At 38.1% G+C, this 13,892-nt stretch overlaps 1 protein-coding gene across 2 annotated transcripts in view; it reads left to right on the top strand.

The window, feature by feature from the left end:
- The first annotated feature begins 183 nt into the window (after positions 1 to 183).
- The window catches only part of C7H12orf4 (chromosome 7 C12orf4 homolog), a 40,351-nt gene continuing 26,642 nt past the window's right edge, over positions 184 to 13,892 (top strand). For both annotated transcript variants that reach the window (XM_046013384.1, XM_046013385.1), the window contains exons 1-4: positions 184 to 273; positions 1,891 to 2,085; positions 3,892 to 4,037; positions 13,252 to 13,433. In XM_046013384.1, the coding sequence (XP_045869340.1) occupies positions 1,908 to 2,085; positions 3,892 to 4,037; positions 13,252 to 13,433 (506 nt within the window). In that variant the 5' untranslated portion in view covers positions 184 to 273; positions 1,891 to 1,907. The remainder of the gene's footprint in view (positions 274 to 1,890; positions 2,086 to 3,891; positions 4,038 to 13,251; positions 13,434 to 13,892) is intronic.

Here is a 13,892-nt window from a genome sequence, read left to right on the forward strand (position 1 = left end):
CAGTGGATTTCCTTAGAAATCAGTAGAAATACAGTAAAAATACACATTCTTACGTTTTTTAATGATTAAATTGAGGTAGGATGGAAAAGGGGGGCACTTCGACCAAGGACTTTTCTACAGAGTGTTGGGAAAGAGGAAAATGTATGGGCGAATCTGCTGAAGCGGATCTGTTGGCTGTAAAAACAAATGGGTAAGTCAGCTGATGTTCCTTGTGCCCCAGCTCACTGACAGCTCCGAGTGTGCGTTCGGCTCAGGACTTCAGAACTAGCGTAGGTAAGCCCAGGACCAAGGACGAGGAAGATCTTTGGGACTGCAACCGCCTAACGGAGGGGGTGTTGTCCTCATTCGGCAAGAGCTTCTCGCACCGGCAGCTTGCCGTCCCTTTCCTGCACTCAGAGCCTGCACTCTGTTGGCGGCAGGATCCCATCCCAATTTTGCTTGGAAAACCTTCCTTGATTTTACCCCTGCTAAAAATAAATAAAATAAAATAAAACTGGGGAGAGAGAACTAAAGTTTCAGTTTGTTGAAACATAGTAAGTTTATATGTTGAACCGTTTAAAACCGGAGCTAATGGTTTTTGTTGATCGAAAATAATGAATCTAAACGAGATTAGATCATAACCCACTTATCCCTAACTTTCAGTTCCCTTTTACAGTGTTCCCTTACTGCCTTTGTCTTCATCATGTATACTCAATCAGTAACCTATGATTTTTAAATTACTACGGTATTAGAGAACTTTTATTATTATTACTAGCCTTCATCTGTTGATCATCTTGTTTGTCAGATGCTTCGTATTTATTACTCGATTAATCCTTATGACAATCTTACAAATTTAAAGACTCCCCGGTGCCCATCTCAGGTGAGACCTGAAGAATGAGTAGTTGTTATCCAAGAAAAAAGCAGTAAGAGTGCTCTAGGCAAAGAAAAACCATTCAAAAAGGTTGGAAGTGGAAAGAGAGGTTTGGTATTAAAAAGAGCTTAATATGACTGGAAAATGGTTTGTGAATTTTTGTGCTGAGGATGAGGGGTTGCAGGTGCTGGGGGGGAAGTGTGGAAATAGAAACATTGTGTACTGGGTGAAGGCATTTGAATTTTATCCTGAGAGCAATGGAATATGACCAAAAAGTTTTAAGTAGATGAGCAACATGATCAGATAGGCACTTTGGAAAGATTACCGTAACTTCAGCATGGAGAATACTGTGAAAACTGATTTGATGGTGAAAAGTGTAGAGATGGAGTCTACTAAGGAGGCTGATGAATAAATCCTTAATTGATATTGATTCTTACTCTTTGTGGCCAGAATTTCGTCTTTTTGAAAAGTGTCCAATTTACCTTTTGGGATATACTGTACTTTTTTTTTTTTTTTTGGTATGTCTTTTTCTCACATGGAAATCTTCCTAACACCATCTTTCTTGCATCCATATCCAATAAGATCTCATACTCACAGCATCCAAGATCTTCAAGATCACTTCTTGGTCCCTAATCTGTTTCTTTGACTTTGTATTCACCAGTTGTTTCATAAACTCTCCATCTGTCCACCTAGTCATCTCTTCCTAAAAATCTTCTCTGCTCTTCTCTCCATGTTCTCTCTCTATTATTGAGAACCTGCCTAGGTATGCAAAATACTTTATGGGCATAATGGGTTTTATTTTTTCCCCAAGTGAAGTTCAAAAGGAACTTTTTTCATTAAAAAAAAAAGAAGCACTTCATTTTCTTCATGAAGATTAAAATGCAGGGATGAAGGTAGGAAAACAGAATAATTAGCTTTGAGTCACACAAACAAAATCACTGAGTCGTGGAACATTTTCTTAGACCTAGTACAACAATAACAAAACATGATTTTTATGGACTTATAATCTGTTGGGTTTTGTTTGTTTGTTTGTTCTGTAGAAATCTTGCCAAAGAAGATGAAGAAAAGCAGAGAAAGATTCTGCAACACAGAGAGGGAATTTGTATATAAATTCAAAGTAGGAAGTCAGTGCTTAGAACTGAGGGTGCCTCTCAGATTTCCTGTTCAAGAGAATGCCAGTCATTTACACGGGCGTCTGATGCTGCTGCACAGTTTACCATGCTTTATAGAAAAAGGTGAGAACTGATTTTCTAAAGGTTTATCTATTTATTTTAGAAAGAAAGAGAGACACAACAAGCATGTGGGGGTGGGGGGAGGAGCAGAGGGAGAGAATCTTCAAGCATTCCCCACTGAGCCTGGAGCCCAGCACTGGGCTTGATGTCATGACCCATGAGATCACGACCTAAGCCTAAATCAAGAGTCAGACACTTAACCAACTGAGCTACTGAGGCACCCTGAGGACTGATTTTTTTAATACCACTTTATTATTTTCTGATAGTCTCTTAGACATTTCATATTAGAAAGCTTAAGCCCGAGAAGCTTTGAAACAGCAGATGTGTTTAATTGCTTCCTAGAATAAAAAGGTTCCCCAGGCCTTTGTTTTATTGAACTTTTTTCTATAGCCTTGTAGTTGTTTACTAGGTAATTTCGTATAAAAATTAAATTATAGGGGCACCAGGGCAACTTGACCGGTTAAGCATCTGACTCTTGATCCCAGCTCAGGTCTTGAGCTCAGGTTGTGAGTTCATGCCCCATGTTAAAAAAAATTTTTTTTAATAAATGAAAATAATAAATGAAAAATTAGTTACAAGGTTTGGGTTAGAAAGCTTACTCTCTTAATTTAGTTGGGTGGATTCATTTCAGTTATCACTAATTATGATATTCGAGAATTACGTTGCTAAATGCATTGCCTTTTTTTTTTCCATTTTATTTATTTTTTCAGCGTAACAGTATTCATTGTTTTTGCACAACACCCAGTGCTCCAATGCATTGCCCTTTTAATGATCTGGTCATCTATTCCTGAGATGTCATGGAAGGGAAGCAATACTAATCTTTGAATAATTATTGCTTACCTAAATTAATTCCATAAGGTCATCTGTATTAAATCATTTGTGAAAGGTCTCTGTGTTCTATCTCGCAAATGATAAAAACATTTGAAGCTGAGAATATGTTAGGTCATAAATTTGTAATGGAATCTAGGAACTTTTTAACACAATCTCATTGTACAAATAAGGAAACTGGTACATTGGAAAGTTAAATTCTTTGCTTAAGGCAGCGGTTCCCATAGGTTGTTCCTTGATCAGAAGCTACAGCATCCCTTGGAACCTTGTTAGAAATGCACATTCTTGGGCCTCGCCCCATTCTTTCAGAATCAGATGCTCTGGGGGTGGCATGTAGCAATCTATTTCAGTAAGCCCTCCAGGGAATTCTGATGCATGCTAAAAACTGAGAACCACTGGTCTAAGGTTACAAACATAGTGACAGAGCCAAAACCAGAACACAAATATCCTGATTTCTATCCCTGTGCTCTTTCCATTATATCATCTCTAAGTAGTGTTGCTGAAACTGGAATTATAGATCATCCCAATTAAATCTATTTAATATGCTAATCATCCAGTTTCTCTTTCAAATTCAAAGAATAATACTCTATATATAGGAAGCTTTTTTATTTAAATACAATAACCTTCAGACCCTGAAAATCTGTAGATTTTTCTTTTTCAGTTTTTCAGTTTCTTTTTCAGATTTTTCTTTTCAGTTTCAAACTGAAAAATCAGACTTAAGAAAATAATGTTTTTAAATTAGTGTCAAAGTTATACATAAGAGTTAAGAGTTTTAACCATTCTCAATGCAATAACCTGTAATAGTAAAGAAAAATAATTGTGAAACTAGTCAAATGATCCCCAAGCTAATTTTATTTTATTTAGACATTCAGTTAAGGATAGAAGCTTGATAAAATTTCACATTGGAAGACCTATCCAGGTAAAATGTTCCCTCTTTATGTTGGGATTTTCTGATGTTGTCATTTCTTATCCCTGTTACAGACTTAAAAGAAGCTCTAAGCCAGTTTATAGAAGAAGAATCCCTCAGGGATTATGACAGCGACGCTGAAGCATCCCTGGAAGCTGTGAAATCAGGTGAAGTAGATTTACATCAGCTAGCCAGTTCATGGGCCAAAGCTTATGCTGAGGTAAGAAAATAGATCAGATTGTGAATTTCAGGGATATTCTGGACTTCGATGAAGCTTTTAAATTGCTAAAGTAATAGTGAAACAGTTGTGGAATCCTTTTTTCTTGACATACAAGACTTTATTCCATAATAAATGATCTGTATTGATGTTCATGTGCTTCCTTCCTATATGAGGGTAAGCACCAGATACTTTTTGTAATGTCTTTGTAAAAGGGAAGCTACTTTTGTATTTCTAACCAGGACAGGGTTGGCAGATTTAGCAATTAAAAATACAGGGCACTCAAACCCCAAAGAATGAATATTTTTTTTAATACAAGTATATCCCACATATTATATAGAACATACTTAGAGTAAAATTTATTCTTTTCTTATATGAAATTCTAATTTAACCAGGTGACCTGTATCATCTGGAAACCTTAAACTAGCAGTAGTGGTTCATTTTAAGCTTTTACTTTTGTCCTCTCACTTATCCTCACTGTTGTTGTTGCCTTTTTTTTTTTAAAGAGATAGAGCAAACTGGCATGAGTGGGGGTAGGGGGACAGAGGGAGAGAGAGAATCTTAAACAGGCTGCATGTTCAGTGTGCAGCCCGATGCAAGGCTTGATCTTACAACCCTGAGATCATGATCTGAGCCAAAATCAAGAGTCAGTCACTAACTGACTGAGCCACCCAGGCGCTCCCTCATTGTTATATTTATAGCTACATAATGTCACCATTTTTCTATTTAAGTAATATATCTTATTTCATAAAGTCTAAGATGCCATCAATCATAACACACACCATTATTTTATTTACTAATGAGATAGAACACCATCACCAATTAAACAATGATAGAATACCAAGATACCATCAGTACAAGACGCATTCTGATTTCTCAGAATTGTAATGTGAAAAAATACGGACATATAACGGTGAACGAGATAGACACAAAATGAAATTTACATTTGAGTTAGAGAGCCAGAAACAAAACTACACAAACAGACAAATTTGATAATTGCAAGTTATAATGAGTGAATTACATCCCTCTTGAAGTAACTCGGTCTATGAGAATTTGAAAATCAATTTTATGGGGTCATATTTTGTTGTTCAAAGCAGTTTCCTTCATGCCTATTAAGATATCCTAGTATATTTTAAAAAGATGACACCATTTACATGTATTATTTCAAATATTAGGAACACAGTTGCATTAAAAAAGATACACCTATAATAATTATTATTTAAAGAAACCACATCTTTCTGCTGATGAAAAAGAACATAATATGTAGGAAAAGAATAATTCTACTTAATTTATTCAAGTATTATTTTTTTGTACATCTAAAATGGGGTGGGTACACAGTTGAGAATAAGTCTTTGCTTTCAAGGAGCTTATGCTCTGTGGAAGGAGACAAAGAAGTCTGTAGCCAATAACACTGTGCAGTTAGTGTTGGGATCAGGGTAAATACCTGGGAGCATGTAGAGAAGGTGGGAGAGGAAGAGTGCCCAAGAGTTCCTGAAGAAAGCAATCAACCCCTCTTATAGGATTGCTATTGGTTTGATACAAAATCTGGAAGCAGAGCCTCTTCCAGCCCTGATTTGGTGTAACCAAAGAGGCAACTTCCCAAATGTTAGGTCAGTGACTGGTTAGGTGTTTAAGCTGATATTATTATAAAAAAATAATTACCATATTCACTAATTTACGGTTTTCCTTATTCTTCTGTATATTAGCCATTCTAAAAATAGAAATTTAACTATCTTCCAGATTAATGATTGTAACAATATTAATAATAATAATATAACAAAATAAAAACACTTTATACTTATTCATTTATTCACAAGAGTATGAATTTACAGTGAATTAAAATAAAAAGCCTCCATAAAGCAAGTAATCTGTCCTTACCCTCTGCAAATTTAGGAGATACATAGCACCCCATATTACATAGAGTTCAGCTCTCTAGCAATGCCAGGATTCTAGAAGTATAGTTGCTTGTTTGTTTTTAAAGAATTAAGGAAAGAAAGAGCAAAGAAGCTAATTCTAAAAGTAAAAAAATAGAAATCTTAACTGTCAGGAAAAAAACTGAGAGGACCCAAATACTGTTATACCCACTGGATGTATTCAGGCTGTGAAAATTATAAAAGCTGAACAGCTAGTACAAGCTCAAGAAATGTAGGAATCAGCAATTAAAAAGGAGTTAAAAAGGAAAAAGAAACTATGTTGCAGGTCACCAAAACCAGCAGAGATGAGCAGCTGCAGCCTTGTGGAGATCAGAAGAATCCAAGTATGATGAGCTCCAGAAAGGGGGCTACCACTTGGCTGCAGTGTATGGGTAAACAGTATTACAGTCACATGAGAAGGATAACGGGACCATCAGTAAAACGGTGAAAGAGCATAATGTTTACAGTAATATTGATGACCTTGGTTTTGAAGGAAGGAGCTCCATTTACTATAAATGGACTTAGCAGATATTTCAAATGCTAATGTATTTAAATCATGGAACTTTTGCCTTCACCACCTTTTAACAAAGATCTTCTAAAAATGTAGTACAGGGGTGCCTGGCCAGCTCAGTAGGAGAAGTATGCTCTTGATCTCAGACTCCTGAGGACCCCGAGTCATTGTTATAAATATAAGTGATGATACCTTTAGGTGATACAGTGAGGGGCAGCTCCAAGGAAGGATGTCTCTCCCATCTCTGCAGAGATGTACCAAATATTCTGCTGTTATGTAAGGGATTTCCATTGTGGAGGACCATTGCCCCCTGACAACAGAGCTGTACTTCAGTGGATGCACCTGCCTGGTGCCTACTAAAGTGTGTCTGACTGTGAATCCCTACGGTGTGGAGGAGTTCTCTTTTCTTCCGTGTTTCCTTTTCTTGCCTACTACCGTAGGTTCTACGTTTTCAGCGTCTCAAAACCTTTTACTTTTTTTCCTAATCACTGCTATGTCTTTGCTATTGCACTAATTTTTTAAAATTATGAGAAGTAAGCTTGGCTAGATGAGGAAAGCTAGACAGAGCCAACTGTTGGCAAAATTGTGAATTTGGCTATGTATTTTTGGTGGTGCCCTATGTTCCATTTCAGTGTTGTCTTCTCAAGTCTCTTTGTATCCATCCATTCATCAAATATGAACAGAGCTTCTGTTAGGCATCAGGTATTGTGTTAGGCACTTGGGGATAAGCAGAAAGAAAATAGACACAGTTCTTACCTTCATAAAGTTTACAGACTGACAAATATTTAAAATTGAGTGCCGTGGAGGCGCCTGGCTGGCTCAGTTGATTAAGCAGCTCCCTTAAGCTCAGGTCATGATCTCACGTCCTGGGATGGACCCCCATGTGCGGGCTCCCCGCACAGTGGGGAGTCTGCTTCTCCCTCTCCCTCTTCCCCTCCCTCCACTCATGCACTCTCTCTCTTTCAAGTGAATAAATAAAATCTTTTAAAAAAATAAAAATTAAATTAAGTGCAATGAATGTGATAACTGCTATGGTACAGGACAGTGCAAGGAGAGCACAGAGCTGGAGAACTTCAGAAAAGCTTCCCATATGAAAGAGAAAGTGAGTTGAGGCCTGAAAGATTAGTTGGAAATAGGTGCATGAAAGGTGTGTGGTGGGAGAGGAGAGAAATAATATCCTAGGTAAGGGGTATAAATATAAAGGTCTGGAGGTGAGAGAGCCCATGGCACATTAGAAGAACTGAAAGTTGTTCAGAATGGCTAAGAAAGAGAGTTGCAAGCCATCTTGCGTTCTGTCTTTATGCCGAAGGTAATGAGCAACTTTAGAAGAGTTTAGCAGAGAAGTAAGATGATGGTCCTATTTGCACTTCAGGAATATCAGTTCAGTGCATCAGTGTGAAGAATTTATCCTGCAAGGGAGAAATACTGGAATAAGTTAGAAGACTGTTGTAGTTAGGGAAGAAATTATGAAAGCTTAGTCTAGAATAATGGTAGTTAAAATGGTAGATAAAGAGAAGATACCAAAGACTTTCCATCCATATGTTTATTCAGCAAATATTGTGTGTGGATCCTGTACCAGACATTGAGAATGTATCAACATGACAAATCTGGGCCTTATTCTCATGTAATGTTAGTGAAGAAGATACTTAATGAGTATGTAATTTACAATATTAAAAATGTTATTAAGGAAATAAGTAGGGTGCCATGGAGAGCCATGAAGGGGGTGAGGTAGGTTGGGAGAACCTAATTTATATAACATTATATAACATTAGAGAACTCCTCTCTAAGATGGTAGTATTTAAGCTGAGACTTGAAAGATATAATATCACTTGGCTCAGATTTATGGCTTGGACAACTGAGGGAATGGTGGAATGGTGGCTCCCTTCACTTGAGCTCCATTTACCTGAGAAGCAAGTTACAGCTTAAAAATGATGGCTTCAGTTTATACCCTTTAAATGGGAAGTGCCTACAAGAGGCACCTATATGGAGAAGACCCATAAGCACTTAGCTGTGTACACCTGACACTCAGGAAAGATGATTGGATTGGAGACATGGGTATGGGAGTCATTCATACGTAGATAAATTTTGAAGTCATGGGATGAATGAAATTGCCCGGGGTGACTATGTAGAAGGAAAAGAATGCATTCCTGTGCAGAATCTTGATGAAACCCTGCATTATAGTTGTCTGTTGACTTACCTGTATCTCCTGCTTGTGTGGATAGGTGCCTGGAAATGTTTAGTGTATTCTCTATTATAGCTCTGGTACCCAGTGCCGGAAAATAACGGTGCTTTGGTATGTGTTGGTAGATGGCAAAAAAAAAAAAAAAAAAAAAAAAGATGAATATACAAATAAATGAACACACTAACACTTAAGGGATGAACAGAGGAAGAAGAATCTGCAAAGGGAAGAGAAGAATTGGCCCAGGAAGTAGAAAGAAGAGAGATTATGGCTTCATGAAAGTTGAGAAAAAAGAGGTGCCAAGAAGGAGGAAATAGTTCATAATGTCAAATGCTGCTGAGAAGATGGAGTGAGGAAAAGACTCAAAAAATATCCATTGGGTTTATCAAGTAATCTTTATCTGCGGCAAGATCAGTTTTAATGGATTGGTGGGGCTGAAACTAGATTTCAGTGGCTTTAAGAATGTGGGGGAGTGTGGAAATAGAATGAGTACAGATAACTCAAGAAGCTTGGTTGCATAGAGAAGAAGGATGAGACACTTGCAAAATGAAAACACAAGATCAGAGGTTTGTTTACAATGGTACCAATGAAGACTAGAAGGGATAGAATCCAGAACTCAGGGAATTAATCCTGACTGGGATTAGGGGGGACATTTCTCCTGTTTTGGCAGAAAGGAAGAAGAAAAGGATGGATACAGATTCTGAAAATTTTACTGCTTTAGTAGCAGGAAGTTGAGGACATTTTCTTCTAACAGCTTCTACTTTATCTGGGAAATAAAGAACAGGCCACATGTTTAGATGAGGTGGGGAACTAATGACACAATTGGATATTTGAGGAGAGAACTGACCAGAAAAAGATGGGATTGCCAGGCATCATTCAAGGGAAACGTTAGAGTAGCACCAATCTGTCACCATAAACTTCACAGTTTTGTGCTTTTTTTCTGCTGCAGTGTTCTACAGTCTGATTTCAGACATAGAAAAGAGGAATATGAGTTTTATTAGGTGGGCAAGAAAAAGAATATCAGTCCTGGGGGTTGAGGATTTTGGCAAGACAAAGTTTGAATGCTGGACCATTCTCTAAACAACTAAGAGAAGAAAATGAAGCTGGAAAAAAAAAAAAAGAAAATGAAGCTGGGCTGGACCTAATGGCTGATAAAATATGAGAAAGTAGAAGGGTCTGTGCAGTGGAGATCCTGATGATTTAAAGAACCAATTGCCTAGGAGTAATTGAATCTGAATCTTGGTTGAAGGTTATAGTCAGAGACTGAATAAACATTTCAGAGGCTAAGCTATTCCTGGGGATGATGCAGAATGGGGTTTTAAGGAGGAGTAGAGAACTTAGTAAAGATAAGCTCTGAGAAGCAAGAGGCAGGGCATTGGATTGGTTTATCCACATGGGCATCCAGGTAACCCAGGCTGATGACAGGAGGTGGAAAGGAGAGGAAGTCATGAACTCAGGGCCAAAGCTTTATGTGGGAAGGTAGAAGTGGAGAAGTAATGGCCTAGACATTAAACAGTTTTCTCTCTGCAGGCCTTTACTCAGTGCCCCCATCCCCCTCAGCTATCACAATTCCCTTCCTAGCATCCTCTATCCTGAGTGGAAGGCATGAGTTAGGTTATGAAAAAACTCTGTTTAGCACTTCTCATGTAGGTAGTTTCTACCTATTTGTAAGGCTTGCTCTAGGCCAAGTTTTAAATTGATGCTGCCAGTTATTAGTTAGCTTACCTGGTACTATGTATGGGAAGGCAGATCCCTATGATCTCTCAGGGCTCCTTCCTACAAAATTTGAGCATGAACCTGAAGTGAATTTTGAACTGAGCTTAAGTCACATGGGCTATTTATAATTCCTAGAGCTGTTACCAGAATGTGCTTTTGGGACTTCAAGATCAAAAGCTTCTGCACAGCAAAGGAAACACTCAACAAAACAAAGAGGCAACCCACAGAATGGGAGAAAATATTCGCAAATGACACTACAGGCAAAGGGCTGATATCCAAGATCTATAAAGAACTCCTCAAACTCAACACACACAAAACAGATAATCATGGCAAAAAATGGGCAGAAGACATGAACAGACTCTTCTCCAAAGAAGATACACAAATGGCTAACAGACACATGAAAAAATGTTCATCATCATTAGCCGTCAGGGAGATTCAAATCAAAACCACATTGAGACACCACCTTACACCAGTTAGAATGGCCAAAATCAACAAGACAGTAAACAACAAATGTTGGAAGGATGTGGAGAAAGGGGAACCCTCTTACACTGTTGGTGGGAATGCAAATTGGTGCAGCCACTTTGGAAAAACAGTGTGGAGATTCCTTAAGAAAATAAAAATAGAGCTTCCCTATGACCCTGCAATTGCACTACTGGGTATTTACCCCAAAGATACAGATGTAGTGAAAAGAAGGGCCATCTGTACCCCAATGTTCATAGCAGCAATGGCCACAGTCACCAAACTGTGGGAAGAGCCAAGATGCCCTTCAACAGACAAATGGATAAAGAAGATATGGTCCATATATACAATGGAATATTATGCCTCCATCAGAAGGGATGAATACCCGGGGCACCTGGGTGGCTCAGTGGGTTAAGCCGCTGCCTTCGGCTCAGGTCATGATCTCAGGGTCCTGGGATCGAGTCCCACATCGGGCTCTCTGCTCAGCGGAGAGCCTGCTTCCCTTCCTCTCTCTCTGCCTGCCTCTCTGTGATTTCTCTCTGTCAAATAAATAAAATCTTTAAAAAAAAAAAAAAAAAGAAGGGATGAATACCCAACCTTTGTATCAACATGGATGGTACTGGAGGAGATTATGCTGAGTGAAATAAGTCAAGGAGAGAGAGTCAATTATATGGTGTCACTTACTTGTGGAACATAAGGAATGACACAGAGGACATTAGGAGATGGAGAGGAGAAGTGAGTTGGGGGAAATTGGAGGATGAGACAAACCATGAGAGGCTATGGACTCGGAGAAACAAACAGGGTTTTGGAGGGGAGGGGGAAAGGGGTTGGGTGAGCCTGGTGGTGGGTATTAAGGAGGGCATGTATTGCATGGAGCACTGGGTGTGGTGCATAAACAATGAATCTTGGGACACTGAAAAAATAAAATAAAAAAGAATGTACTTTCAAGTTTTCAGAGGCATCAGAGCAGATGAAATCCATGTTCAAGATTCAGCTAGTCACCTTAAACTCTTCCCTCCTGATCTGGCAACTGGTTGAAGTATAAGTGAAAGAAAACAAGGGGGAAAAACTTGCCTATTGAGTGACTGGGGTCAAGATACCTATTTCTGCTTGCTTAATTTTTAGGTAAATTATTACTCTGAGTTATGTCATCATCGATTACAGTTTTTATTTTCATTGGTAAGAAAAGGGAGGAATTCAGATTGTTCTTTTTTTATGGGTGTATGTCTACAAAGATCAGTAATGGAAAAAACATTGAATTCTTTGTGTCGTTTCCACTTTTGCTGTTAAATTGTATAATCTTTTACAAAGGACTACTCAGCCAGTTTTCTTGCCTGTAAAAGCATCGTGTCTGTCTGATGTATTGACAGATCCCAGGTCCTTGGGACAGCATCTGTACCTCCCCAGATGGATGTGTGTATACTTACTTGGGTGGATCTGTGTGTGTGTTGAGGGTATCCGCATTTTGCTTCTCACCATGTTTCTGTTTTTCTTGTTTATCAGTGTTTACTCAGTCCCTTATCATTTTGATAGCTACTGTTTTCATATCCTTAAAAGCGTATTTTTAAAAGATTTCATATTCTTAAAAGCATTTCAAGAAGAAAGCAGAATACTAGAAAAAGTAAAAATAATTGAGGTTTATCTTTTTTTTTAAGATTTTACTTATTTATTTGACAGAAGGAGAGAGAGATCACAAGTAGGCAGAGAGGCAGGCAAAGAGAGAGGGAGAAACAGGCTCCCTGCTGAGCAGAGAGCCCGATGTGGGCCTCGATCCCAAGACCCTGAGATCATGACTTGAGCCAAATGCAGAGACTTAACCCACTGAGCCTCCCAGGCACCTTCTGTGGATTTATCTTGAGGTAAAATCCTACACATGAATTGTGTTTTCAGGGCTATTGCATCACTAAACATTTGAGTACATATGTAACCTCATTTTCTAAATGTATATCCTAAAAACCTTTTTTTAGCAATGTATTTTTAATAATGAGAAGCTTTTTTGTAAGTATAATAATATAATATAAAGAAAGTTAAGGTCATCAGAAATCCCACATTCCTGAAATAGCCACCATTAGCATTTTGTTGATCATCACTTTGTGTGTGTGTGTGTGTGTGTGTGTATGTGTGTTATTTTACATAAAGGAGATCATAGCACCCTTAATTTTTTTTCAATTATGGATACTTCCCATCCTTTCCTCCATATTAGCACCCCTCCTCATCCCTACTTCCAGGTAATTCATATTACAACTTAGTTTATGTCTTTCCATATTTTTGTATACTCAAATAATCCTATATAACCTCTATGTACACATATATAAATAGAAGGTCTCAATCCATTATCTGATGAACAAAAAAAGATTCATACTGTATATATTACCCTAGTAGTGTAGTAAATGAAAATGCCATGTCATGATTTGAGAATGTCTGTATGTCATCTTGTAGACCACGTTAGAGCATGCAAGGCCTGAAGAACCCAGCTGGGATGAAGATTTTGCAGATGTGTACCATGACCTAATCCATTCTCCAGCCTCTGAAACTCTCCTAAATTTGGAACATAATTATTTTGTTAGTATCTCAGAACTGATCGGCGAAAGAGATGTGGAGCTGAAAAAACTACGAGAGAGGTATTTCAAATTTCTTGCACTATCATGATTAAATGTCACATTGTCAGATATGATGGCTGCGGAACAATTGGATTTAATTTAGTTGTAAAATCAAAGAACAAAATAGAAAAAGGTTCTCTAATTTTGAAAATTAATTTTCTTGTGTGTTTCAGTCTGTAATTTCAACTAGGAAGTCGTCATAGACTTATAAAATTTCTCAAGTGACTTACCTGAATAAATTATGGTGGCTTTATATGTTATTTCTAAGTTCCAGGCACTGCACAAAGAGCTTTAGATGATGTCTTAGCCTGTTCGGGCTGCTACAACAAAACACCGTAGACTGGGTGGCTTAAACAAGAGAAATTTCTTTCTCCCAGTTCTGGAGGCTAGGTAGTTCAAGATCAATGTGCCAGGAGATGTGGTTTCTGGAAGACCCATCTCCTGGCTTATACACAGTGCCTTTCCCATGTGCGCTCCCAT

The sequence above is a fragment of the Meles meles genome, chromosome 7 (assembly GCF_922984935.1).
Source record: "Meles meles chromosome 7, mMelMel3.1 paternal haplotype, whole genome shotgun sequence".
Lineage (NCBI taxonomy): Eukaryota > Metazoa > Chordata > Mammalia > Carnivora > Mustelidae > Meles > Meles meles.